General features: G+C 43.3%; 1 protein-coding gene across 2 annotated transcripts in view; it reads left to right on the top strand.

Annotated features, from left to right (window-relative positions):
- The window catches only part of skic3 (SKI3 subunit of superkiller complex), a 192,866-nt gene that overhangs the window by 39,951 nt on the left and 125,319 nt on the right, over positions 1-27,596 (top strand). For both annotated transcript variants that reach the window (XM_063069269.1, XM_063069268.1), the window contains exons 7-13: positions 589-687; positions 6,390-6,498; positions 6,858-6,998; positions 8,719-8,820; positions 18,519-18,655; positions 19,848-19,928; positions 23,651-23,754. In XM_063069269.1, the coding sequence (XP_062925339.1) occupies positions 589-687; positions 6,390-6,498; positions 6,858-6,998; positions 8,719-8,820; positions 18,519-18,655; positions 19,848-19,928; positions 23,651-23,754 (773 nt within the window). The remainder of the gene's footprint in view (positions 1-588; positions 688-6,389; positions 6,499-6,857; positions 6,999-8,718; positions 8,821-18,518; positions 18,656-19,847; positions 19,929-23,650; positions 23,755-27,596) is intronic.

Below are 27,596 nucleotides of genomic sequence, written 5' to 3' on the forward strand. Positions count from 1 at the left end.
ATTGAGATGTTCCCACAACAGATGATCTCACTTTAAGGACTCTTTATCTTGTTATTTCATGCTCTCATTATTTATTGCTAATTATTTATATTTGCATTTGCAGTGTATTGCCTTCTATGCTCTACTTGATCTTTCATTGATCCTGTTATAGTTGCTGAGTATGCCCGCAGAAAAAAGAATCTCGGGCTTGTATGAATGGAGGGTTATGGGCTGAGTGCAGGTCGGTGGGACTAGGTGAGAGTAAGAGTTCAGCACGGACTAGAAGGGCTGAGATGGCCTGTTTCCGTGCTGTAATTGTTATATGGTTATATGTGGTAACATGCATGTACTCTGATAATAAAATTTACGTTGAACTTTAAATTGCCCATTTAACTTCCATGAAGACTGACTGTGACATTGCTAGATGTGAGACTTTGCTGGGTCAGATCAGGCTGATGGATTTTACAATTTCATACCAGTGACTTTCTTATTAGCTGTCAAGCACTGCAGGATATCCTGAAATAAATAAAAAAAATTATACCAGTGTACATTGTTTATAACATTAGTCTGTCATCCATTGTCAATTTGTTTTTGTTTTCTCTGTCATAGTTGATAACTGCTTTTGAAAATGCCCTTTCATCTCTGGACAAGATTCCGAGTGACAATCATCAGCAGCTTTCTACTGACTACATTAAATTTCTAACAACAGTAAGGACGGACGTCATTACATTCCTGATGTAAAGTAAAAATACTAATTATAGATTCAGCTGTATATATTTAAAATAAGTCTTCTATCGCTGGAAAGTTATGATGTTCCATAAGAAGAGTGTCATAAGAATTCTTATATCGGCAGCATGTGATTTATTTTGTCTTAATATTGTTTTCACCAGTTTTTTGCTTTGAAAATTGACACTCTTTTAGAAATTCAGATGCTGCTTCTATAAGTATGCGTGTATTTGCAATTTATCTTGGAAATGCCAGAGTATGTACAGAAGGAAAGGTTTGCACCTGAACTGGAGAGGGACTAATATCTGGGCAGGAAGCTTTGATAATGCTGTACAATGGGGTTTAACCGAGAGCTGCAGGAGGACGGAATCCAGAGTGCCAGGACAGTTAGTGGAGACATTGTGGAGGCAGATGTTGGTAAGACCTCAGACAAAGTTATATGTAATGCTCAGCTATGCCGGCTCGTATTTATCTAGGGGAAACACTGTCCGCCGCCCAACCGTGTCTCCCGGTTGCATCGGTTGCTGTGCAATGCCACCTGGTCTGACCTCAAACATCAGACAGCAGACAATGTACGCTTCACAGATTACACTTTATAAATCTTACTGGGACTATGAGATTAATAGAGATACAATATAAAAGAGAAAAGAAAAAGGCGCCAGACTTATCAAAGTTCAATGTCTTCGTGCACACAGTTGGAGCTTATATACCCGGGGTCTCCTCTCTTCACCCTGCGATCCACTCCGACCCCCCCAACTCGCCGCTCGGGACCATCCAAGGTTATCGACCAGAGCGCTTCCAGCACGTCCGTCTTCTCCCGGTCTCTCCTCCAAAAGCCCGCCAAACACCCCAGTTCCCAGCCATATGAGACAGAGTATCACCCCAAAAAAAAGAATAACATGGACACCCATTGGTTCATTTTCTGCTTATCATTAGTGATAACCCAAACAAGCTGCGAGCTGCTAGAAAAAGAATCACTGTCTCAGCAGTTAACATCACTTTAATTATAACATATAATTAATCATTTTAATTATAACATAACAACGAAGCCATTTTGATTAGCATACGCAGTAACATAAAAGAAGAAACCTCTTACACTCTTTCCCCCCCCCCACCAAATAAAAGTCATGCCCTCATGACATTAAAGGAGTTCACCAATGCTCCTTGCAAAACACAAAACCCAACCCAGGTGCATAAAGCAGCGATATAACTTCCCAGGGCAGTAGAGATCACACCCTGTTCTCCTGTGTAGGTCAACTTCTCCGGGGGGTGCCTACTTCTCTGAGACCTCTGTACCTCCTCTGCCGACCTTTCTGGCTCAGACATCACGGGAGACACCCTGGGCCTACCTGGCGGACCCTCACCCTCTCCCTCACCGGGACCCCTCGTCACCTGTGAGCCCTCTGTCTCGGGTTCTGGTTCCGCCCTTTCCACCCCCAGTGCCGGCTGTACGTCAGGCTGCTCCTCAACACCCTCCCTCCTCTCACCTAACTCAGTGGGGGAAGGGTCAGGAGCCTCTTCTTCTGGTACCGGGGAATTAGTGAACGGAAGTAGGTGTCACACATCTGAATCATCATCTCCCGAAGCAGTATCCCTTTCCGGGGTGGGGCCTGGTGCCGTCTCTTTTGCAGCGGGCTCTTCCCTCACCCCATGCCCTCGCAGAGTCCTCGTACTAGGCGTAAACTCCCATTCGGGATCTTGGTCTACCTGCACCTCTTGACCCAGGGGCAACAGGTGGTTCCGATGGAGTACCTTGACATGCCCCTTCCCATCCTCGGGTCTCACCCGGTAAACAGGCAGATTCGGCATCTGACTCTCCACCACATAGGGGGTGGCTGCCCAACGGTCCGCCAACTTGTGCTTACCAGGTAGTCCTAAGTTCCGTATGAGGACTCGGTCTCCCGGCAATAGTTGGGCGAACTTCACTTTCTGATTATACCTCCTCTTAGTCCTCTGATTCTGCATGGTGGCCGCTGCCTCAGCCAACTCGTACGCCCTTTTCAACTCTCTCCTCATATCAGACACATACTTCAGATAGGGCTTCGAAGGTATTTCACCCACTTCAGTCCCAAAACACAGGTCAATGGGCAACCTCACTTCCCGCCCGAACATCAGATAATAAGGCGAGTACCCTGTAGCGTCATTGCAAATACAATTGTAACAGTGAACCAAATGCCCGATGTGCTGACTCCACTTACTCTCTGACCGATCTCCAGAGTCCTGAGCATGTCCAACAGGGTCCGGTTAAACCTCTCGGGCTGAGGATCACCCAGCGGGTGATAGGGTGTGGTCCTGGATTTCTTGACCCCAAGCATACCCAGTAATTTATGGATAAGCCTGCTCTCGAAGTCCCGTCCCTGATCACTATGGATCTGCCTGGGGAGGCCACAATGAACAAAGTACTTCTCCCATAACATCTTCGCCACTGTAGTCGCTTTCTGGTCCTTAGTAGGAAAAGCCTGCGCATATCTAGTGTAGTGATCTGTGATGACTAAGACATTCACGGTGTTGCTGGTGTCTGGCTCAATAGACAGGAAATCCATACACACCAGGTCCATGGGTCCCGCACTCTGCAAGTGGGATAACGGAGCCGCCTGCACAGGCAGGGTCTTCCTCCGGATGCAGCAACTGCATTTCTTACAGTATTCTTCAACCTTCCCCCTCATCCAGGGCCAGTAAAACTGGTCCTTGAGTAATCTATAGGTCTTTTCCACCCCCAAGTGCCCGGAATCATCATGTAGTGCCTGGAGCACAGTTTTCCGAAGGCATGACCAGCTGCCAACCTGGGGGTGGTCCGGAGGCGACGTGACCCGGTACAAGATTTGGTTCTTCAGCCTCAACCGAGGCCACTCCTTCAGTAGTAAGGGCACTGAGGCGTGTTTCGCCTTCTCCACCTGCCCATATCACCCTGTCTAACCACGTACCAGATAGTGCCAATGCCCGGGTCATCACTGAGCCGCCCCCCACTTCCAGCAACTGCCTGTTCCTCAGAGCAGTCAAACTACAGAAAATAGTGGGTAGCGTGTTATCATCAGCCCCAATTGATCCACTGCCCGATCCGGCCCCATCAGGGCTCCTGCTTCAGCGTCGCTCACAAATTGACACCTGGCCTTCACTTCCGGGGCAGGGACGCTCTCCCACTCCTCGTCATGCGCCTGACGAGATAAAGCATCTGCATCGATGTTCCGACTTCGCGGCTGGTACTTCAGGCTGAACTCATAGGTAGACAAGGCCGCCAACCACCGATGCCCAGTAGCGTCCAGTTTTGCCGAGGTCAGAATATAAGTGTGAGGATTGTTGTCCTTTCTCACCTCAAACTTGGCCCTGTATAGATAGTCGCTCAACTTGTCTACCACCGCCCATTTCAGCGCCAGGAACTCCAACTTGTGAGTGGGATAGTTTCTCTCAGATGGCGACAAACTTTGGCTGACAAACGCCACTGGCCTCAATCCGTTGCCCTGTTCCTGGTACAGGACAGCACCCCCAGCCCTGCTCGGCTGGCATCGGTGTGTAGCACATACGGCTTCCGGGGATTGACAAAAGCCTACACTGGGGCCTGTGTCAGCGCCCTTTTCAGAGATTGGAATGCCTCCTCGCATTGAGCATCCCACCTTGATCCAAAGGGCTCTGACGTGTTCGAGTATCTTCCTGCCTCCTGCCCTCGGTCCCCTTTCCTTTTCTTCCCCACGGGTAGATAGCTACACAACAGCTGGTTCAATGGCTGATTCATTTTAGCGTATCCTTTCATGAATCGCCGGTAGTACCCACAGAACCCCAAAAACGAACGCAGGGGGCTCACCTTCTGGGGTCTCGGCCAGGTGGTCACTGCGTCTATCTTACCCGGATCAGTAGCCACTCCATCTCGTGAGATTATGTGTCCGACATAGCCGACTGCATCTTGCAGAACTGGCATTTATCCAGGGAAAGTTTCAACCCTTCCTCTTTCAGCTGGCTTAACACCTTCAGCAGCCACTCCTCATGTTCTTCCAAAGTAGATCCAAACACTATCAGGTCATCCAGATACACCAACACTTTGGGCAAATTCATATCCCCCACCATCCTCTCCATGACCCTCTGGAAGGTGGCTGGGGCCCCCGATATGCCTTGGGGCATTCGTTCGAACTGGAAGAATCCCAGGGGGCAGATAAAGACCGTCTTCTCTTTATCGGCCTCACTCATTGGAATCTGGTAATACCCACTCCAGAGATCCAATATACTAAACCACTCAGACAGGCCAACGCGTCTTCAACCCTCGGGACCGTATACTGATCAGGGACAGTGCGCTGGTTCAGGGTCCTATAGTCCACACACATGCGTACCATTTTTCTTCCTAGCCGCTACTATGGGGGATACGTAGGGGCTCTGGGACTCCACGATAATCCCTGCATCCTTCAACTGCCGCACATCTTCCACATCTGCTGGGGCCAACCGCCGCGACCTTTCTCTAAACGGGGTGTCATTTGTCACCCGGATAGTGTGCCGAGTGCTCTTGAGCAGCCCACATCAAACTCGCCCTGAGAAAAGACATCCCCTAGCTTCAGCGTCTTCTCCACCAGCCTTCTCTTATACTCTGGCAGTATAGGGGAGTCCTCAAAATTAAAGGCCTCCTCAGTCAGCCGCCCCTTGTTCTCCAATAGTTTTCCTCCAGTGGGTCTCACCTTCTCCTTAAAGGCTCCCAGGAGCCGTCGCACAAGAGAAGAGTTAGTCCCCACCAGAAGGGCAGCACAACCTGTTTCCACCGGATCCGGACAAACCAACACCAACATCTCACATCGCCCTCTGAGAATATTGATTTATAAATCAAAAGTTTGAGCATGATGCGACTCGTGTGCTGAGCTGCTTGTATTTCAATGCAGGAAGTATCGTAGGAAAGGCAGATGAGAGTGCTGAAGATGAGGTAGCTGGTTTACAGACAGAGGCAATGTGTAGTGAGTAGAGGCTGTTGATAGGGCATAATTGCAGCCAAAAGGATAAGTTGCATGGTAAAAGGTGAACAAAATTGAAAAGGGTGTATAGAGGACTGAAGGTGCTATATTTGTGTGCAGTATACTGAATAAGGTAGATGAACTTGCAGCACAATTGCAATTGCGGATTGGCATGAATGATGTTGTATACATTATTGAAGCATGGCTGAAAGAAAATTATAACTGGAGGCTTAATGTCCAAGGAACTCAGAACATTGAGGGGTGATCTCATTAAAACCTTAATGGTGAAAGTCCTTGATAGAGTGGATGTGGAGAGGATGTTTCCTCTGGTAGGAGAGTCTCAGACCAGAGGACACAGCCTCAGAATAGAGGTTTGTCCTTTTAGAATGGAGTTGACAAAGAATTTCTTTAGCCAGAGAGTGGTGAATCTGTGGAATTCTTTGCCGTAGGGTGCTGTGGAGGCCAAGTTTTTATGTATACTTAAGGCTGAGGTTGATAGATTCTTGATTGGTCAGAGTATGAAGGGATGCAGAAAGAAGGCAGGAAAATGGGGCTGAAAGCAAAACTGGATCAGCTATGAAGAAATGGCGGAGCAGACTCGATGGGCCAATGGCCTAATTCTTCTCCTATATCTTGTGGTCTTATGTTTATGGTTTAAAATGCTTTTACAGTTAGAACTATGTAAATTATAACATTTTTACAAATACTAACATTGAGTATCACAGATTTCATATTTTTATTTTTTAACTTTTGTTTCAGTTGCCACATGGAGGAAATAAGCTAAAACGAACTTGTGAGGTATTGATAGCTCAGTATCCTAATTCATCATCTTCACTGGAAGTACTTTGCATGTATTTCATCCAAACAGGTAGTTAATGCATTTTCAAAATCTTATAATTGATACACTTTTAGGAGATGCATTGTATTTGAGGCCCAATATTGTACAATTTACTTGAAGGTGAATTGCAGGTTATATTGGGTGATTTTTAAGTAGTGGTATGCTGAATTGATACTTTTAAAGTTTATTGGGTTTCAAACCATTTGTCTTTAATCCTTGTAACCTCAATTTTGGTGTTTCCCTTTTAAATGTTAGTGGCAAGTTTCTCCAGCATGTGGGGATGTTGTTATTTGGAAAACAGTGAAAAATGGGATCCTGTCAGTATGCTTTCCGTCTTGGTGATTCACCTGTGCATAACTAAGTGACTGCTACTTTCCTCTTTCGCACAGAGTGCTTCAGTGAAGAGGCTCTGCAGTGTTATACAAGGCTCAGTGAGATGGAACCTTCAAATGGACTCGGGCGTATTGGGCTTGGGATCAAAGCAATGCAAGAGCAAAAATATGAAGAAGCTGCTAAAAACCTGAGCGAAGGTGAAATGCACACATCAATATAATATGCCATTTATCATGTGTGACAGTCCTCTGAAACTACCTGTGTTCTCACTATCCGTTTTAATTAATCAAACAGTGTTAATGTAGCTTATTTGCTTATTATTTGTGCTAATGTGTGCTAATGTTTGCTAATGCTGATTATTTTGATTCGTAGATCATTGTGATTAGTATAATTCCCTTCTGCATTTTTGACCAGACAAATATTAAAATGGCTGGTCTGTTCAAAAAATTTGTGTGAATCCGAAAATAAAAATGATTGAAGTTGAAGAAAGCAGAGTAGAGTATGGAAATTTATTACCTATGTTGCTTGTAATCTTTGAGTGGTTGTTATGGGTATTCAGAATCAAGAGGCTCAGGAATACTTTGTTCTATCTTTGTCTCAACTGTTTTTGTCCCCTTTGCTGTAGAGCTGATCGGTTTGGAAATAGAAACATAGAAAACCTACAGCACAATACAGGCCCTTCAGCCCACAAAGCTGTGCCGAACATGTCCTTATCTTAGAAATTACCTAGGGTTACCCATAGCCCTCTTTTTCTAAGCTCCATGTACCTATCCAGGAGTCTTTTAAAAGACCCTATCATATCCGCCTCCACCACCGTCGCTGGCAGCCCATTCCACACACTCACCACTCTTTGCGTTTCAAAAAAAAACAACTTACTCCGACATCTCCTCTGTACCTACTTCCAAGCACCTTAAAACTGTGCCCTCTTGTGCTAGCCATTTCAGCCCTGGAGAAAAAGCCTCTGACTGTCCACAAAATCAATGCCTCTCATCGTCTATCAGGTCATCTCTCATCCTCCGTCACTCCAAGGAGAAAAGGCTGAGTTCACTCAACCTATTCTCAACCTCAGTCTGAAATAAAAACAGAAAATGATGAAAATCATCAGCAGGTTAATTAGCAGTTAGAAAGAGGATGTTAGTATTTCAAGTCTTAGACCGTTGCTTTTCAGAACTGGGAAGGAAAGAAAAATAACGTTAGTTTTCAGTAGCAGAGAAGATGGGGAAGGGATGGATAGAGCACAAGGAATATTCCTGATTGGGTGAGACCAGTGTAAAGTGGCAGTTAGAATCCTGCTCTCTGCAATTTTCAGGCCCTGGAATGTGCACAAGTAAAACCTGAACCAAAAGGACGACAGGAATGACCAGTTCAGATACAGACAAAAAGGTTTAACGGACTGCCGATGTTAGAATCTGGAGCAGTGTTCATCACCCCCTCAGCTCACCAATAACCTCAGGCTTCTGTTTTACCAATTCCTCTATACTAGCCATCTCCTCTTTCCACTCTAAGTCCCGATACAGCGTTTTGAGCTGACGTGTTGATCATTACTTTCCCATCACAGACGTTGCTCAATTCAATGTGATTCTTCTGCCAATCACTTATTACAGAAAGAAAGAGTGGGTGGCCTAAACTTGGAGAATTTGATTTCCAAAAGGTGATAGTGAGCCAAGACAAAAAATGAGTCATTGTGCATCAAGTGTGCCTTGTAATGGTGCGGGAGACCACAGACAGATTCATGTAGGAGTTGGATGTTGAATTAAAGTGGGACGACAGGATGCTCAGGATTGCTCCTGCAGACTGATCACCTGATCTGTTTCTCAGCGGAGAGGCAACTGTACTTCAGATGAACATAATTGTGGAAACTGCCTGTCATTCATTGTGTATTTTGAAATTTTGAGATGGTTGTCCTTGGTATTACAGGCTTAAAGCATGCACGGTCGACAATTGTAGCGTGGCTTTATCTAGCAGAAATCCAGCTCCGGATGCACAAGTATGAAGAAGCAATTGACTCTTGCAGCCAAGGTGCGTAATTTGCATATTTCATAAGCTAATTGATAGCCCATTATGCTGATCACACGTACCTTGAGTTTTGTGTTTTCCTCTCTTATTGGTAATCAGCTGTTTGATTGTGGTACTTACTGTTATGTTTTTCATTGTCGTTATCCCTTTATTAGGCTTTATTTTACTCAACTCTTCCCCCCACCCACCCAATTATCATTTGAGAATCTATAGTTTGAGAAGCAACTTCAGTTCTGTCATGTCATAATTTGCACCATTTTCAGTTCTCCGATTATCTCTTTACATATGCTAACCTTCAACTCCAAATCCTCCCCATAGGGTTTTCATTGCCTCTTATCTACTCTACTTTATCTCCTTATTACTGTTCAATCTTATAATTGAGAATCCTCTGAGATACCTAAACTTTGAAATGTTGACTTCTTCAGAATCCTGGAAATTCAACTCCTCATTAATTGCTGTGTCATGAGCAGAATTAAGCTGCTTGGCCCATGGAGTCAGCTCTGCCATTTCACCATGGCTGATCCAATTTTCTTCTCAGCCCCAATCTCCTGCCTTCCCCCCGATTTCCTTCATGCCCTAATCAATCAAGCATCGATCAACCTCTGCCTTAAATATACATCAAGACTTGGCCTCCACAGCTGCTTGTGTCAGAGAATTCCGCAGATTAACCACTCTCTGGCTAAAGAAGTTCCTCCTCACCTCCATTCTAAAAGGACACCCCTCTATTCTGAGGCTGTGTCCTCTGGTCTTAGACTCTCCCACCATAGGAAACATCCTCTTCACATCCACTCTTATCAAAGCTGTTTGCCATTCATAGAACATAGAACTCCACAGCATGTTACAGGCCACTCGGCCCACAGTGTTGCGCTGACCATGTAACCTACTCTAGAAACTGCCTAGAATTTCCCTACCGCATCACACTCTATTTTTCTAAGCTCCATGTATCTATCTAAGAGTCTTTTAAAAGACCCTATTGTATCTGCCTCTACTGCTGCTGGTAGTGCGTTCCACATACCCCTACTCTCTGTGTGAAAAAACTTGCCTCTGACATCTGCCCCTGTACCTGCTTCCAAGCACCTTAAAACTATACCCCCTTGTGTTAGCCGTTTCAGCCCTGGGAAAAAGCCCTTGACTATCCACATGATCAATCTCATCATCTTATACACCTCTGTCAGGTTATCTCTCAATCTCCGTCGCTCCAAGGAGAAAAGATCAAGTTCACTCAATCTATTCTCATAAGGTACGCTCTCTAATCCAGGCAACATCCTTGTAAGTCTCCTCTGCACTGTCTGTAGTATCCATATCCTTCCAGTAGTGAGGTGACCAGAAATGAACACAGTACTTCAAGTGGGGTCTGACCAAGATCTTATACAGCTGTAACATTACCTCACAGCACTTGAACTCAATTCCATGGTGATGAAGGCCAACACTTCAGACACCTTCTTGGCAACCCTGTCAACCTGCGTAGCAGCTTTGAGTGTCCTGTGGACATGGATCCCAACATCTTTCTAATCCTCCACACTGCCAAGTGTCTTACCATTTATATTATGTTCTGCCTTCAAATTTGACCTACCAAAATGAACCACTTCACACTTACCTGGGTTGAAGTCTATCTGCCACTTCTCAGTCCAGTTCTGCTCCCTATCGATGTCCCACTGTAACCTCTGACAGCCCTCCAGACTATCCACAACACCCCCAAACTTTGTGTCATCAGCAAACATACCAACCCACCCTTCTTCCTCATCCAGGTCATTTATGAAAATCACAAAGAGGAGGGGTCCCAGAACAGATCTCTGCGGAACACCACTGGTTACCGACCTCCATGTTGAATACGAACCATCTACAACCACCCTTTGCCTTCTGTGAGCAAGCCATTTCTGGATCCACAAAGCAAAATCTCTTTCGATCCCATGCCTCATACGTTCTGAATGTGCCTTGCATGGGTATCCTTATCAAATGCCTTACTGAAATCCATATGCAATACATCCACCGCTCTACCTTCATCAGTGTATTTTGTTACATCCTCAAAGAATTCAATCAGGCTCGTAAGGTGCAACCTACCCTTGATAAAGCCATGCTGACTATCCCTAATCAGATTATGTCTCTCCAAGTATACCTGAATCCTGCCTTTCAGAATCTTCTCCAACATCTTGCCCATCACTGAAGTCAGACTCATTGGTCTATAATTTCCTGGGTTATCTCTACTCTTTCTTGAACAAGGGATCAACATTTGTCACACTCCAATCCTCTGGTACTTTTCCCATCTTTATTGATGATGGAAAGATCATTGCCAAAGGTTCAGCAATTACCATCCTTCCTTCCCACAGTAGGCTGGGGTATATCTCGTCCAGACGTGGTGACTTATTTAACTTCACAAACACGAGGAAATCTGCAGATGCTGGAAATTCAAGCAATAATTGAAGGAGTGAGTGAAGGGACTGGCTGAGAATGAACGGTTAATTTAAAACCCGGTCAAGACCAGCCTGCAACACAAATGTTTGAGGTCGGCCGAGGTGCGGCAAGTGAAACGAATTAGTCAAAATATCAGCCAGTATGATCAAGGTTTGCTCTAGAGGAGTGGCCTGTCGGGGAGCGGCCTTGTTGAGAGAAGTGCCTTGTGAGAAAAGTGCGAGTCTTTGTCTCGAGCGTCTTTGGCGAGGAGGCTGAGGGAGGAGACTTACACCACAGTTGGAGAGGGTGAGAAGTGGTGAAGAAATGACAGGTCAACTGATTCAGTGTGCTGCTTGCATGATGTGGGAGGTCAGGGATGTTGATGGTGCCTCTGGCTGCTACAACTGCGAAAAATGTGTCCTGGTTCAGCTCCTGAAGGACTGTATTGAGGCACTGGAGAAGCAACTGGATGACCTCAGGTTCATCCGGGAAACAGAGATTTTTCTGGACAGGACCTGCAGCGAGATCGTTACACTGAAGATACCAGAAGAGAGAAGGGGGGCGACAATGAGGAAGGGATGGATGTTTGGAGTACAGGAGACCCCGGGGGATGTGCCTCTTGAAAACAGGTTCACCCTCTTGGAAGCTGTTGGGACAGAAAACGCTGCCAGTCTGAGAGGCGGATGGGTCTGCAAGTCAAAATTTGGCACTGAAACAAAGCTGAGGAGACAGAAGTCAGGCAGAACCATGGTAGTAGGGGACTCCATAGTGAGAGGTACAGGAAGGGGTTTCTGCGGCAACAGGCGAGATTTAAGGATGGCGTGTTGTCTCCCTGGTGCCAGGATCCAGGACGTCACGGACCGATTGCAGGGCATCCTCAAGAATGAAGGTGAACAGCCGGAGGTGGTGGGGCATGTCGGCACAAATGACGTCAGGAAGAGGAGGAGAGACATTTTGCAGCGTGACTACAGAGAACTCGGAAGAAGGCTGAAAAGCAGGACCTCCAGGGTGGTTATCTCCGGTTTGCTTCCAGTTCCTTGTGCTGGTGAGGGCAGCAACAGGGAAATGGGGATCTGAATGTGTGACTGAGGAGCTGGTGCGGGAAGCAGGGATTTATGTTCTTGGACCACTGGGATCTGTTTTGGGTTAAGGATGAATTGTACAAAAGGGATGGGTTGCACCTTAACAGGCGGGGGACCAGCATTCTGGCAGGCAGGTTTGCCACTGCTACACGGGTGTGTTTAAACTAAGTAGTGGAGGGCAGGGGACGAACTGGGAATATAAGAATGGAGTTAAAGGGAAAGAGAGAATAAGAAAAGTTAAGAAAGACAACAGAATTAATGGGACAGAAAGCTCAGGAAGGGATCAGAGAATATGGCCAAGTGCAATAGGAATCGATGTGAAAGGCGAGGGGAGTAAAAGTATTACTTTAAATGGATTAAAAGTATTATATATGAATGCACGGAGTATAAGAAATAAAGTGGATGAGCTTGAGGCTCAGTTGGAAATTGGCAAGTATGATGTTGTGGGAATAACAGTGATATAGCTGCAAGAGGACCAGGGCTGGGAAATGAATATTCAGGGATATACATCCTATCGAAAGGGCAGACAGGTTGGCAGAGGGGGTGGGGTGGCTCTGTTGGTGAGGAGTGAAATTCAGTCCCTTGCGAGGGGCGCACAGAATCAGGAGATGTAGGGTCAGTATGGACAGAACTGAGAAACTGTAAGGGCAAAAAGATCCTGATGGGAGTTATCTACAGGCCCCCAAACAGTAGCCTGGATATAGGGTGCAAGTTAAATCAAGAGTTAAAATTGGCACGTCGCCAAGGTAATTCTACAGTTGTTTATGGGGATTTCAACATGCAGGTAGACTGGGAAAATCAGGTTGGTACTGGACCCCAAAAAAGGAAGTTTGTGGAATGCCTCAGAGATGGATTCTTAGAGCAGCTTGTATCAGAGCCTACCAGGGAGAAGGCAATTCTGGATTTAGTGTTGTGTAATGAGCCAGATTTGATAAGGGAACTCACGGTAAAGGATCCATTAGGAGGTAGTGACCATAATATGATAAGTTTTAATCTACAATTTGAGAGGGAGAAGGGAAGATTGGAAGTGTCAGTATTATGGTTGAACAAAGGGGACTATGGACCCATGAGGGAGGAGCTGGCTAAAGTTGACTGGAAAGATACCCTAGCAGGGATGACAGTGGAATAACAATGGCAGATATTTCTGGGAATAATACAGAAGGTGCAGAATCAGTTCATTCCAAAGAGGAAGAAAGATTCTAAGGGGAGTAAGGGGCGACCGCGGATGACAAGGGAAGTCAAGGATAGTATAAAAATAAAAGAGAGGAAGTATAACAAGCAAGGATGAGCGGGAAGCCAGAGGATTGGGAGACTTTTAAGGAGCAACAGAAGATAACTAAAAAGGCAATAGAGGGGAAAAAGATGAGGTACGAAGGTAAGCTAGCCAAGAATATAAAGGAGGATAGTAAAAGCTCCTTTACATATGTGAAAAGGAAAAAAATTAGTTAAGACCAAAGTTGGGCTCTTGAAGACAGAAACGGGTGAAATTATTATGGGGAACAAGGAAATGGCAGATGAGCTGAACAGGTACTTTGGATCTGTCTTCACTTGGAAAGACACAAACAATCTCCTTGATGTAATAATGGCCAGAGGACCTAGGGTAGTGGAGGAACTGAAGGAAATTCGCATCAGGCAGAAATGGTGTTGGGTAAACTGATGGGACTAAAGGCTGATAAATCCCCAGGGCCTGATGGTCTGCATCCCAGGATACTTAAGGAGGTGGCTCTAGAAATTGTGGACGCATTGGTAATCATTTTCCAATGTTCTATAGATTCAGGATCAGTTTCTGCAGATTGGAGGGTAGCTAATGTTATCCCTCTTTTTAAGAAAGGAGGGAGAGAGAAAACGGGCAATTATAGACAGTTAGCCTGACATCAGTGGTGGGGAAGATGGTGGAATTAATTATAAAAGATGAAATAGCGGCATATTTGGATAGCAATAGCAGGATAGGTCCGAGTCAGCTGGATTTACGTAGGGGAAATCATGCTTGACTAATCTTCTGGAATTTTTTGAGAATGTAACTATGAAAATGGACATGGGAAAGCCAGTGGATGTAGTGTACCTGGACTTTCAGAAAGCCTTTGATAAGGTCCCACATAGGAGGTTAGTGGGCAAAATTAGAGCAAATGGTATTGGGGGTAGGGTACTGACATGGATAGAAAATTGGTTGGCAGACAGGAAACAAAGAGTAGGGATGAACAGGTCCTTTTCAGAATGGCAGGCAGTGACTAGTGGAGTATCGCAAGGCTCGGTGCTGGGACCGCAGCTATTTACAATATACATTAATGATTTAGATGAAGAGATTAAAAGTAACATTAGCAAATTTGCAGATGACACAAAGCTGGGTGGCAGTATGAAATGTGAGGAGGATGTTATGAGAATGCAGGGTGACTTGGACAGGTTGGGTGAGTGGGCAGATGCATGGCAGATGCAGTTTAATGTGGATAAATGTGAGGTTATCCACTTTGGTGGCAAGAACAGGAAGGCGGATTACTATCTGAATGGTGTCAAGTTAGGAAAAGGGGAAGTACAACCAGATCTAGGTGTCCTTGTTCAACAGTCACTGAAAGTAAGCATGCAGGTACAGCAGGCAGTGAAGAAAGCTAATGGCATGTTGGCCTTCATAACAAGGGGAGCTGAGTATAGGAGCAAAGAGGTCCTTCTGCAGTTGTACAGGGCCCTGGTGAGACCACACCTGGACTATTGTGTACAGTTTTGGTCTCCAAATTTGAGGAAGGACATTCTAGCTATTGAGGGAGTGCAGCTTAGGTTCATGAGGTTAATTCCCAGGATGGTGGGACTGTCATATGTTGAAAGGTTGGAGTGACTGGGCTTGTAAGCGCTGGAATTTAGAAGGATGAGAGGGGATCTGATTGAAACATATAAGATTAGTAAGGGATTGGACATGCTAGAGGCAGGAAACATGTTCCCGATGTTGGGTGAATCCAGAACCAGAGGCCGCAGTTTAAGAATAAGGGGTAGACCGTTTAGAATGGAGTTGAGGAAAAACTTCACACAGAGGGTTGTGGTTCTGTGAAATGCTCTGCCTCAGAAGGCAGTGGAGGCCAATTCTCTGGATTCTTTCAAGAAGGAGTTAGAGCTCCTAAAGATAGCGGAGCCAAGGGATATGGGGATAAGGCAGGAACTGGATACTGATTGTGGATGATCAGCCACGATTACAGTGAATGGCGGTGCTGGCTCGAAGGGCTAAATGGCCTACTCCTGCACCTGTTGTCTATTGTCTACCCTGGGCCACAAACTTATCAATCATCCCTGCTATGTCCTGTGCCTTCTGAATTGCTTCCTGAGATTCCAGCCATTGCTACTCTGCCATCATCCCTGTGGTGTTCTTTTCCAGTCAAGCCCTTGAGCTCTCTTATTTTGTCTCTAAATCTCTTCAACATTCTCTGCTTTTTTTCCTGAAAGACATTCCTTAAAACCTAAATCTTTGAATCAGCTATTATGATCTGCCTTAATGTCTGCAGATTGGAGATAAATTCTCTGATAATTCTCCTATGTATTACCTTTGGCCATTGATGTTTAAAATCGATGTTAATATTGCTAAAGTACATCTATTATTTGTTAACTGTTTAGTGATACTACTGATGCTCTGATAGTGTATCAATTAGTTACTATTAAGTCACCAATAAGCTCCAGAACTAGGGCCTCTATACCTCCCTCTGCAATTGGATCCTTGACTTCTGTGCGGATTGGTGATAAAATCTCCCTGCTGATGATCAACACTGGCACACCTCAGGTGTGCGTACTTTGCCCACTGCTCTACTCTCTCTGTACGCACGAATATGGCTAGGTACAGCTCAAATGCCATCTATAGATTTGCTGATGATGCAGTCATTGTTGGCAAAATCTTAAATGGAGACGAGAGGGCATACAGGAGCGAGATATACCAGCTTGTTGAGTGGTGTTGCAACACAACCTTGCACTCAGTCTCAGCAAGATGAAAGAGCTGATTGTGGACTTCACGAAGGGTAGGATGAGGGAACACAACCCAATCCTCATAGAGGGATCAGAAATAGAGAGAGTGAGCAACTTCAAGTTCTTCGTTGAGGATATAATCTGGTCCCAACAGATCGATCTGGCTCTAAAGAATGGAAGACTGCAGCTAGATTTCATTAGGAGTTTGAGGAGATTTGGAATGTCACCTAAAATACTTAAAAACTTCTTCAGACATACCGTGGAGAGCATTCTGACAGGCTGCATCACTGTCTGGTGTTGGGGAGGGGTGGAGGTGGTGTGCTACTGCAGAAGATCAAAATAAGTTGCAGAAAGTTATAAAATTAGTTAGTTCCATCATGGGTACTAGCCTCCAAATTATCCAAAAGATCTTCAAGGAGCAGTGCCTTAGGAAAGTGGCGCCCATCATTAAGGACCCCCATCACCCAGGAAGGGGATACAAAAGCTTGAAGGCACACACTCAGCGATTCAGGAACAGCTTCTTCCCCTCTGTCATCCAATCCCTAAATGGACAGTGAACCCATGAACAGTACCTCAGTTTTTTATATTATTTCTATTTTTGTACTATTTTTATTTTAACTATTTAATGTGTGTATATATAGACTGTAATTGATTTATTATCTGTATTACCATGTATTTATTATATTGTACTGCCGCTGCTAAGTTAACAAATTCCACGGCATACGCCGGTGATATTAAGCCTGATTCTGATTGTGCCTAATGTTCTGTCCTAATGATCCAGTGATGTGAATTTGAATCCATCATCACAACTGGGGAATTTCCATAAATAAACATGAAAGTGCGGGCAAGTAGTAAAAGCCTACCTGGCTCACTAAAATCTTTGGGAGGGAAATCTGGTGTTTTCACCTGTTTTGACCTGTATGTGATTAATTCTCAGTTCAGGGGTAAGTGGGTTGCACAATAAGAAACCAGAAGTGCCGGTGGTTTCCACATTTCATTAAGGAATAAGAAAATTTAAATGCTTACTTTCATCTAGCTAAATTTCCTCCTAGCTATCTTGTACAAGCCCACTGTATGTGCTTTATCCACGCAATTTCTCCTCTTTGCAAGAACGATGAGAGGGATAATTTTTTTGCAAATTATATCCAGTAATATAGATTCTGGAGGCCAAAACCAAAATCATTACAGAATTAATACTTTGTCCAGAAATGTACTAATTGTAACGGTATGAACTGTTTGATCAGTATATTAATATGCATCATAAACTAACAGCTGCCAAAAATTCCCTTCAGGAATTTAATTGAAATAGGGCCTGAATTCTGGTCTTTGTTCCCATTCATCACAGTGTGTGTCCAGCTTTTTCATAGTTGCCTGTTCAGTTGGGATTGAACCAGTTAAACAGTGAATAGATGGATTCAATACAAGTCTTAACTTTTTTGGCAAATACATTAGTGTGTTCTAATTTGAAGTGTGTTTTGACATTGACATGATTACCAGTCTTGGATTATTTGTTTCATGTTACAGCCATAATGAAAAAGGCAGCGTGTGACCTGACAGTAGCAGAGCTACTTTACTAGTCTGTGAAAGGTTCTGTTATTGCCCCTTCTCTTCATTTATTATGACTGCAAGTCCCTACAAGGGATTGCGCAGGCTGCTGAGAGGGTCATCGGGATTTTATTCCCACCCATCAGAGATGTTTATCAGGAGTGCTATGTATGCAAGGCACTTAGCATTGTCAATGATCCCTCTCACCTGTCCAGTAATCTCTTTGACCCCCTGTCATCAGACAGAAGGTGCTGTAGCATTCGAATAAGGACTGTTAGAACGGGAAACAGATCCCCCCCCCCGCCACCCCACCCAGACTGTGAGACTACTGAACTCCCTGCCACCATATTTATGGTAATATTACATTGTGTTATGTGTGTGAGTTATATGTACTGCGTTGTGTACTTTTGTCAAGAGGAACTTTTTTTTGATGGTATAGTTGTGTGCAGCGTAATGACAATAAACTGAATTTGAACTTGAAAAAAACTTGGTTTTTTTAAAAATGTTAATGAATGATAGTAAGCAGCAAGTTCTTTAGCTTGAAAGTAATTGGTGTAGCATTTATTGCAAGCCTGTGAAAAATAGCTTTAATCATGTATACCCAAGTGTGTGAGTGTCTGTGTAATTGTACTACAACAGTAATTTTGCTGATAGAATACGACTTGTTTGTAGATATTCACTGGAAGTAAGGTAGGAGCTAATGTTTGCCAGAGTTTTCTGATTTTCTTCATTGGTTACTATCTGCAGGTCTGAGATGGTTGGAAAAGATTATCCATAATGGTAACAGTCATCAAAAACCCAAACTTCTTCATTTGCAAGTAGAAGCTCTGGTCAAGTCTGGTGACCCAAATCATGCAGATCACGCCCTTGGCATCTTTGAGCAGGTATATTCCTGACACCGATTAGACACCACCAATCTCTTTCCGATGTGAAGTCCTTTCACAATTAGTATTCATGTAAATCACATCCAAAAGCTTAATAGGTGATTACTGGTGCAGATTTTTAAAACGAGCAGGACTGAAATTTTAGGGTTTTCAGACACTCTGAATATTTCCATTTATTATATATGTCTTTTATACTTCTGCTCGGTTATGAAAATACAATAAGTGACATATCTGAATCCCTGCTGTCTCTGCCGTCCTACAGATTAAATAGCAAGTATTTCGTGATAAAGTTCAAAATATATTTATTACCAAAGCACATATATGTCACCATATACAACCCTGAGAATCTTCTTGTGGACATATTCAATAAATCCAAAATAGAATAATAACCAAAATACAGTCGATGAAAGGCTGCACCAACTTGGCCATTTAGCCAGTGTGCAAAAGACAACAAACAGAAGGTAAACAATAAGAAGAATAAATAAATAAATAAGCAGTAAGTATCGAGATGAAGAGTCCTCAAAGTGAGTCCATAGGTTGTGGGAGCATTTCAATAATGGGGCAAGTGAAGCTGAATGAAGTTATATAGTTTAGTTCAAGACCCTGATGATTGAAGGACAATAACTGTTACTGAACCTGGTGGTGTGAGTCCTGAGGGTTCTATACCACCTTCCTGATGGCATCAGCGAGAAGAGAGCATGTCTGACCGGGGTGGTGGGGGTCCCAGATGCTTTCCTACAACAAAGCTTCGTGTAGATGTGCTCAAAAGTGGGGAGGGCTTTATGTGTGATGGACTGGGTAATGAATGAGCCATAGTTATCATAGACTTTATTAAAACAATTGTAGATGAGTGTGTCTCCACAAAATCATTCACAGTATTCCCCAACCAGAGACCCTGGATGAACCACAAGATTCACAATCTGTTGCGGCCCAGATCAGTGGCATTCAAGTCTGGTAACTTGATGCTAATGTGATCCACTTCTCAACAGTGTGGGTTCACTGCTGATACTTTCTTTTACTTCACATCTAAGGGAGGTTCTCTAATAGCTTTGAATTGATAATGTTATTTTTTTTAAACTAACTAGTATGCAACTTGTGATTTCTGGAACAGTTGTAATTGAAATGTTACAGATCATTTGAAGAGCAGTTAACTGATCTCTGTGTAAAACTGTGGATATTTTTTCCTTTCTAGTTTCCCAATAACGAACCTGTGCTACTTGGCATGAAAGGTCAAGCTTATTTGAACAAGGGTCTGATGGAAGAAGCATCTCAGGTTGTTTAGTGTTTTAAATTGTTTGGGAATGAAATATGAATGAACACAATCTTGCTATTTGGACAGTTATTAAAAATGTTCACTTTGCAAGTGTAGCTTACTGCTTTTAGTGCATTTTCTTACTAGTAAACATAAAACTAGTAATAAGCTAATATTTCTTGCAGGGCAAAAGTTACAGTAAAATAGTATTCAGTGCTTTTGCAGTTGTTTCTGCCCATCAGTAGTGATCCAATTATATATCAACTTGGGTATGACTCTAAACTGCAACCGGTGATGAGGCTCTGATTGGGGACTTTCAGAGCTTTGGGCAAAGTGGAGTTACCCCTTAGTCATTTATTGCTTCCAGGGCCACTCTGACCCAGAACGGTAGCACTTGAAAGAGATTCTGCTCAGAATATGAGCGAAGGCCAACGGCAGATCCAGCAGGTTCAGTAACTGAACTTATGACGGAGAAGGCGGATGAGCTACAACCTCAAATGACAACGGCTATAGTACAGGTGGATGAACATTTGGGAAGAGAAATGGCGATTTCTTTAGTTCGCCCAATGGAAGGCAATAGCAAACCTCAGTTGCTAGATACTAGGTTTCCTAGAATCTATTTGCTAAGAAAACCATGGCCAAACTCACAAAATGTATCGCACAACAACAGCGTCAAGAGGATCTTCAAGACAATTCTGAAGATGCTTCGCTCGGTAGGGTTAATCCTGGGTAGCAGGGGATTCCCCCACCGCCATCAAGCTACTGCTTATAAACTTCAGGTAACACAAAAGAAAATTATTGCCACTTGGAATGTAAAAACCCTGTATCAAGCAGGAAGATTGGACAATGTGATAAACGAAATGGAAAGACTAAAAATTGACATCATGGGAATTAGCGAAGTTGGTTGGACAGGTGCTGGAACATGTCAGATTAGAAATAAAACACTAATTTATTCTTATGGAACATCCCATACTAATGGAGTAGGAATTCTTATGGATGAAAACATGGCAAAAAGTGTTTTAGGACATTGGGCAATATCAGAGTGCTCCTTGTTAGATTCAGAGGACAACCATTTGATTTAGCAATTATACAGGTATATGCACCAACAACGGATGGAACAAATAAGGATATAGTTAAATTCTATGAAGAGCTTGAACAAGCAAAGAATGGATGCAAATCTCAAGATATTGTTATTGTCATGGGAGATCTAAATGCTAAAATAGGACCAGGTGCTGATGGAAATACCATAGGAAAATTTGGACTAGGGGAAAGAAATGAAAGAGGGGGGAAAGAAATGAAAGAGGTGAGAAATGGGTAGAATGGTGCAAGATGAATAATCAGGTCATTATGAATACCTACTTTAAAAACCATCCAAGATGCTTGTGGACCTGGAAAAGTCCAGGTGATAACACCAGAAATCAAATTGACTTTATTACTAGAAACCAAAGATTTAGAAACTCAGTGACTCAGTGCAAAACATATCCAGGTGCAGACTGTAATAGTGACCATAACCCAGTAATATGTCATGTAAAAGTAAAACTTAAAAAACTAAGGAAGCAAAAACCTGAACAATCCCTTGACTACTCGCAATTAATTAAAGAAGAAAACGTAAGACAAAAATTTAGAATTGAAGTAAGGAATAGATTTCAAAGTCCGGAAATAGAATCTGTTGAGGATGATAGCAATCATGTAGAAATGAAGTTTAACTCTCTGAAGGATGCCTTGGTAGAATCAGCAAAGTCAGTGATTCCTAAAAAAAAAAGAAAAAAAGCACGAAGAATAAATGGATGACAGATGAAATCAAAAATCTAATGGAAGAAAGCAAATCCTATAGAATATAAGTCCTTAGTTTAAAAAGTTTATGTTACAAGTTAAAAGTTACAAGTTTATGTCAAAAAGCCAAAGAAGAATGGTTAAACCAGGAATGTGAGCAGCTAGAAAGAATCCCTATTACTGATCCAAAAAGAGTACATCAACAAATCAAGAATATCACTGGTAAAAAGCTCCTCTGTTCTTCAGGTGGATGTTTGAAAGCAAAGGACGGTGCCATTATCATGGGAAAAGATGAGATTATGAACAGATGGACTGAGTATATTCAGGAATTGTTTGAAGACGATCAAGGCGAAATACCAGAAATTAAGAAGAATGTTGAAGGTCCAAGTATTTTAAAATCCAAATTTCATAATGCAATAAATAAGATGAAGAAAGGAAGGGCAGCAGGTCCTGATGAATTAGTAATAGAATAAATTATCACCCTTGAAGATTATGGAATTGAAAAACTTACTGACTTAATCAATGACATTTATGAGACTGGAATAATACCAGAAGAGATGAAAAAAATCAGTATTTATCACCCTTCCTAAGAAAGCTGGAGCAATAGAATATGAATTACATAGGACCATAAGTTTAATGAATCATATCACCAAGGTACTTCTAAGAATTTTGATGACAAGAGCTAGAAGTAAGATACAAGCTGAAATAGGTAAAGAACAATGTGGTTTAGTGAAAGACAAAGGTACAAGAAACGCAATATTGATGTTAAGGATACTCTCAGAATGAGCTATTCAAGTGCAAAAAGATTTGTTTGTTTGTTTTATCAAGTACACAAAAGCACTTGATAAAGTGAAGCACAATAAGTTATTTGAAATATTACAAGAAACTCTAGATCTAGATTCGAAAGACCGCCACCTAATCAGAAATCTGTACTGGGAACAAACTGCCGCTGTAAGGATAGATGGAGAAGTGAGTCAGTTTACGAAAATCAAGAGAGGCGTTCGACAAGGGTGTGTTTTCTCCCCTGATTTGTTTAATGTGTACAGTGAAACAATATTACAGAAAATAAGAGACATCTTGGGAATCAAAGTCGGCAGTGAAAACATCAATAATTTCAGGTATGCGGATGACACTGTGTTAATTGAAAGTATGGGAGGAAGAGCTACAAAACTTAGTTGATATAGTTGTTGAAGAAAGTGCAAAAATGGGTCTATCTATCATTCGCAAGAAGACAGAATGTATGGTGATATCCAAAAAGAAGGAGAATCCTATCTGCAGGCTGAGAATAAATGGGGAAGAGATAAAACAAGTACAGAACTTTTGCTACTTAGGAAGCTGGGTGACATCAGATGGCAGGTGTGACTTGGACATTAAAAGAAGAATAGGGATGGTAAAAGACACCTTTACGAGAATGAAGAGTATACTGTCCAATACTAAACTAGGCATGACAACCCGCCTCAGAGAACTGAAATGTCACGTTTATCCGGTTATGTTATATGGATCAGAATGTTGGACAATACCTAGTAACATGTGGAAATGAATTGAAGCAGCAGAGATGTGGTTTTTGAGGAGGATGCAAAGAATATCATGGACGAAACAAATATCCAACAAGGATGTCATGAACAGAGCAAGCACAAAAAGAGAAATAATATATGAGATCATGAAAACGCAACGTAACTTCATTGGGCATGTGATTAGGAAAGAGGAGTTAGAATGCATGGTAATTATGTGAAAGATTGAAGGGAAGAAAGCAAGAGGAAGACAGACAAATGATGATGGAGACAGCAGCCAGAGAACTGGAAATGAATACCAATGAATTGATTCACTTGACCCGAAACAGGGGTGTGTGGGCCATGGCAGTCAAAGCTCAATCTGTGCATGGCACCTGATGGTGATAATATATCAACAGATACCTTGTATAATTCTGAATTTTTTGCTGAAAAAATAATGTTTTCCCATTCACCTAACAGATTTCAACAGATCTTACTAGATCTCATCCTGACATGTCCGAGTCATGGGAACTACAAGGACTCATTGAATATACTCAGAAAAATTATATGCAGGCAGAACAAAGGTAAGAAAGGCAGAAGAAACATGATTATACAGCTCTGTTTCCCATTCCACAGAATCTTTTGAACATTTTCTGTTTTCAGATTTCTGGTATGTGTAGTTTTTGTTTTGGATCTCATTTTCTCTAGCTTCTCAGTGCCTTCTCAGATGTTCCTTCTCTGTTTTCATCATTGTGGATTAAATATTCCTGTCTCGGTCCAGGCATTCCCATAAATCAGCAAAGGTGTCATTTTTTTTTGAGGAGATTTAAAGCATTTTCCCTGTCGCTGGTATCTTGCTGTTCCGGGAGTCTGGTGTCAGACCTTTGAACTATGTGAGCTACCAATCTGAACTGGAAGTTTATAATGAGGATGCTGAGGCAAGAGATTTTAATGAGGGAGAAGAGGCTAACGTGGATTTGCCTCTTCTGCCAATGGTTTATTTGAAGAATTTTGTGAAAGCAGAGATAGTGGTATCTCTTTGGTACTTTGAGATTTATTTATATAGTCCATGTCTATAACATGTACTGCTTACACTGTACACCATGAGTACAAATGTTGGGCTAGAAATCTGCGGCTTTCTACACTTCATAGAGACAGATGTTAAGCTGCTTTGCTTCATTAGAGAGAGTGGTGAATTGCATCATTTGTGTTTGATTATGTGAAAGATGACTCGCAGTGTATGGAAACTGGTCTATATTCTTCAAAGTCTCGTCATGGTTGTTTATTATCAGGTACCAGGAGGCTAGGGTGCAACAGGGGCAGATCAGTAAATCAGCTTTGCTTTATGTTTGTTTAATGTAAAATTTCTAGTATACTTCAGTGCATGTGTTATTTTGGAATTCGGTTTCCCAATCTACCTGTCATTGACACACTGCACCTCGAAGACTCGTGGAGCAGAGAAGTTGGAGGCTAAACAATTCCCCATTCACACTCTAGTGCCGTTTCATTCCAACAAAAAAAATATTCAGGGGGTTTTTGCAGTGATAAGATCTTGCTTGACCCCATTGTGCTGTGGAATCAGGTCTGCGTTGGATCTGTTGGTATTTGTATGGCTTTCATGCAATGAATGTAAAATGCAGGTCATTTTCTGAAAGGCTACCATTGTAGAGGTTATCTGCCATTCATCTTGGTTGATGTAGGTAAAGGCATTTGTAAGGTTAAAATAGTTCCATCTGGTCATTGCTGCTCCTTGCAGTTAGTTTGAGCTGTTGAAGATTATGTCCATAGATAGTCCCTCTTGATAGTCTGGAACCACTTTGCAGTCGTTCTTTGGCCACTAGGAGGAGCTAATTGGTTAGCTGTAACTTCCAGTGATAAGAGAATAAGACCAAAAGATATAGGAGCAGAATTAAGCCATTCAGCAATAGGACATCCCTCCCTAGTTCAAAATAATGACTGTGTCAGTTACAAGGGATATTATGATTGATTACTAACAATAGCTTAAACTAAGACATTGTAAAATCCTCTTTGGAAATTGTATTTACGACTATTGAAATAAGAATTTGCTTAAATCTTCAATCCATCCCACAGTTTAAGGGAGTAAAAATCTTCGCGTTATGACTCCATTGCAATGTCGAAACATGGGAATTTAAAAGTCTGATGGCTTGTAGAAAGAAGCTATCCCGTAGCCTGTTGGTCCTGGTGTTAATGCTACGGTAGCATTTGCCAGATGGAAGCAGCTGAAACGGTTTATGGTTCAAGTGACTAATGCCCCCAATGATCTTTCAGGCCTTCTTTCTGCACCTGCTGCTGTAAATGTCCTCAGTGGTGGGAAGTTCACATCCCCAGATGCGCCAGGCTGTCCGTACCACTCTCTGCAGAGCTCAGTGATCAAGGTTGGTGCAGTTCCCATACCAGGCGGTGATACAGCCCGTCAGGATGCTCTCAATGGTGCCCCTACAGAAGGTCTTGAGGATTTGGGGGCCCATGCCAAACTTCTTCAGTCGCCTGAGGTGGAAGGGATGCTGTTGTGCTTTTTTTTTTGCCAGAGGGCCGATGTGTGCGGTCCAGGTGAGATCATTGGTGATGTGTATACCGAGGAACTTGAAACTACTCACCCTCTCAACTGCAGACCCATTGATGTTGATCGGGCCAAACTGTCTCTGTTCCTCCTGTAATCCATAATCAACTCTTCTGTTTTTTTTGGACATTGAGGGAGAGGTTGTTATCTTGACATCACTGTGTCAGGGTGTTAACCTCTCCTCTGCAGGCCATCTCATTACCGTTAGAAATAAGTCCGATCAAAGTCATGTCATCTGTGAATTTGATCAGCAAATTGAAGCTGTGTGTGGCAGCACAGTCGTGGGTGTAAAGGGGGTAGAGGAGGGGACTCGGGACACAACCCTGGGGGGCACCTGTGTTGAGGGTCAGAGGGGCAGAGGTGAGGGAACCCATCCTTATCACCTGTCGGCGATCCGATAGGAAGTTTAGGATCCAGCTGCTACCTTGGTTTTTTTAAGGTACAGGGACAATGATGGATGATTTGAAACAGGAGGGCACTGCACCCTGAGAGGGAGAGATTAAAAATGTCTGTAAACACACCAGCCAGCTGTTCTGCACACACTTTGAGAACGTGCCCTGGGGTGCCGTCCAGCCTTGCTGCCTTGCAGCTGTTGACATGCTGGAATGTTCTACGTACCTCAGCCGCAGAGGGGACCAAGGTACAGATCTCATTGGTGGCTTTCCTCGGAGGTTCAGTCCTAACAACTTCCAATCGAGCATTTAAAAAAAACACTTAGCTTGTCCAGAGGCGAGACAGCAATGTTGGCTGTACTGCTGCATTTCCTCTTGAAGCCTGCGATGGTGTGCGGTCCTTGCCAGATGCTGCGTGTGTCATCATTGCAGAGTTGTGACTGGATTTTGACTGTGCTGCAGTTTTGCCACCTTATTGGCTCAATGTAAATCGTCGTGGCATCTCTTGAGCTCCTGTTGGTCTCCGGAGATGAAGACTTTAACCCTTGTGTTGACAGCAACACGCACTGAACTACTTATCCAAGGCTTCTGGTTTGGGTAGACCTGGACAGATTATTGGGGAACAATGTCTTCAATGCAGTTCCGAATGAAGCTTGTGACTGACCACCTCCGTGTATTTGGAGATGTTCTCAGCTCGACATACCTCCCAGGTGACGCTATCAAAACAGTCTGGTAACTTTGAGTCTGATTGGTTGGACCAGTGTGGGATAGTTTTCACTAGCGCCACTTCCTGCTTAAACTTCTGCCTGTAGGTGTGTAGGAACAAGATGGAGGAAATGTCAGACTTTCCAAATGGAGGGCGGAGAGGTGCTTTGTAGGCGTTACGGAAGGCAGAGTAGCAGTGGTCGAGTATGCTTTCTCCCCGTATGCTTACCTGGATGTGTCAGCAGAAGTTCGGGTATGCTCTAGTCAGCAACGCTTGGTTAAAGTCCCCAGCGATGACGAAAGCAGCCTCTAGGTATGTGGTTTCATGGATATCGATGGTTTCACAAAGCTCATTGAGAGCCAGGTTGGTATCGGCCTGTGGCGGGATGTTCAGAGCTGTAATAATAACAGACACGAATTCACTAGGCAGTCAGAAAAGTTGATATAGCAGCATAAGTTACTCCAAATCCGGGGAGGAAAAGGATTTGAGGGTCAGCGCACTATCTGCGTCGCACCAAGCATTGTTCACTATGAATCATACTCTCCCACCTTTACTTTCCCAGAGAGATCTTTAGATCTGTCCACTCGGAACACAGAGAACCCAATTGGTTTGATGGCTTGCTCTGGTACTTCCTCTGATAACCAGGTTTTGATAAACCATAAGCTGTTCCAGTGCTTTGTTTCCCGTTGGTAGGAGATTCTGGCTCTCTGCTCACATAATTTGTTGTCCAGGGTCTGTACATTGGCC

The sequence above is a fragment of the Mobula hypostoma genome, chromosome 16 (assembly GCF_963921235.1).
Source record: "Mobula hypostoma chromosome 16, sMobHyp1.1, whole genome shotgun sequence".
In the NCBI taxonomy this organism is placed as follows: domain Eukaryota; kingdom Metazoa; phylum Chordata; class Chondrichthyes; order Myliobatiformes; family Myliobatidae; genus Mobula; species Mobula hypostoma.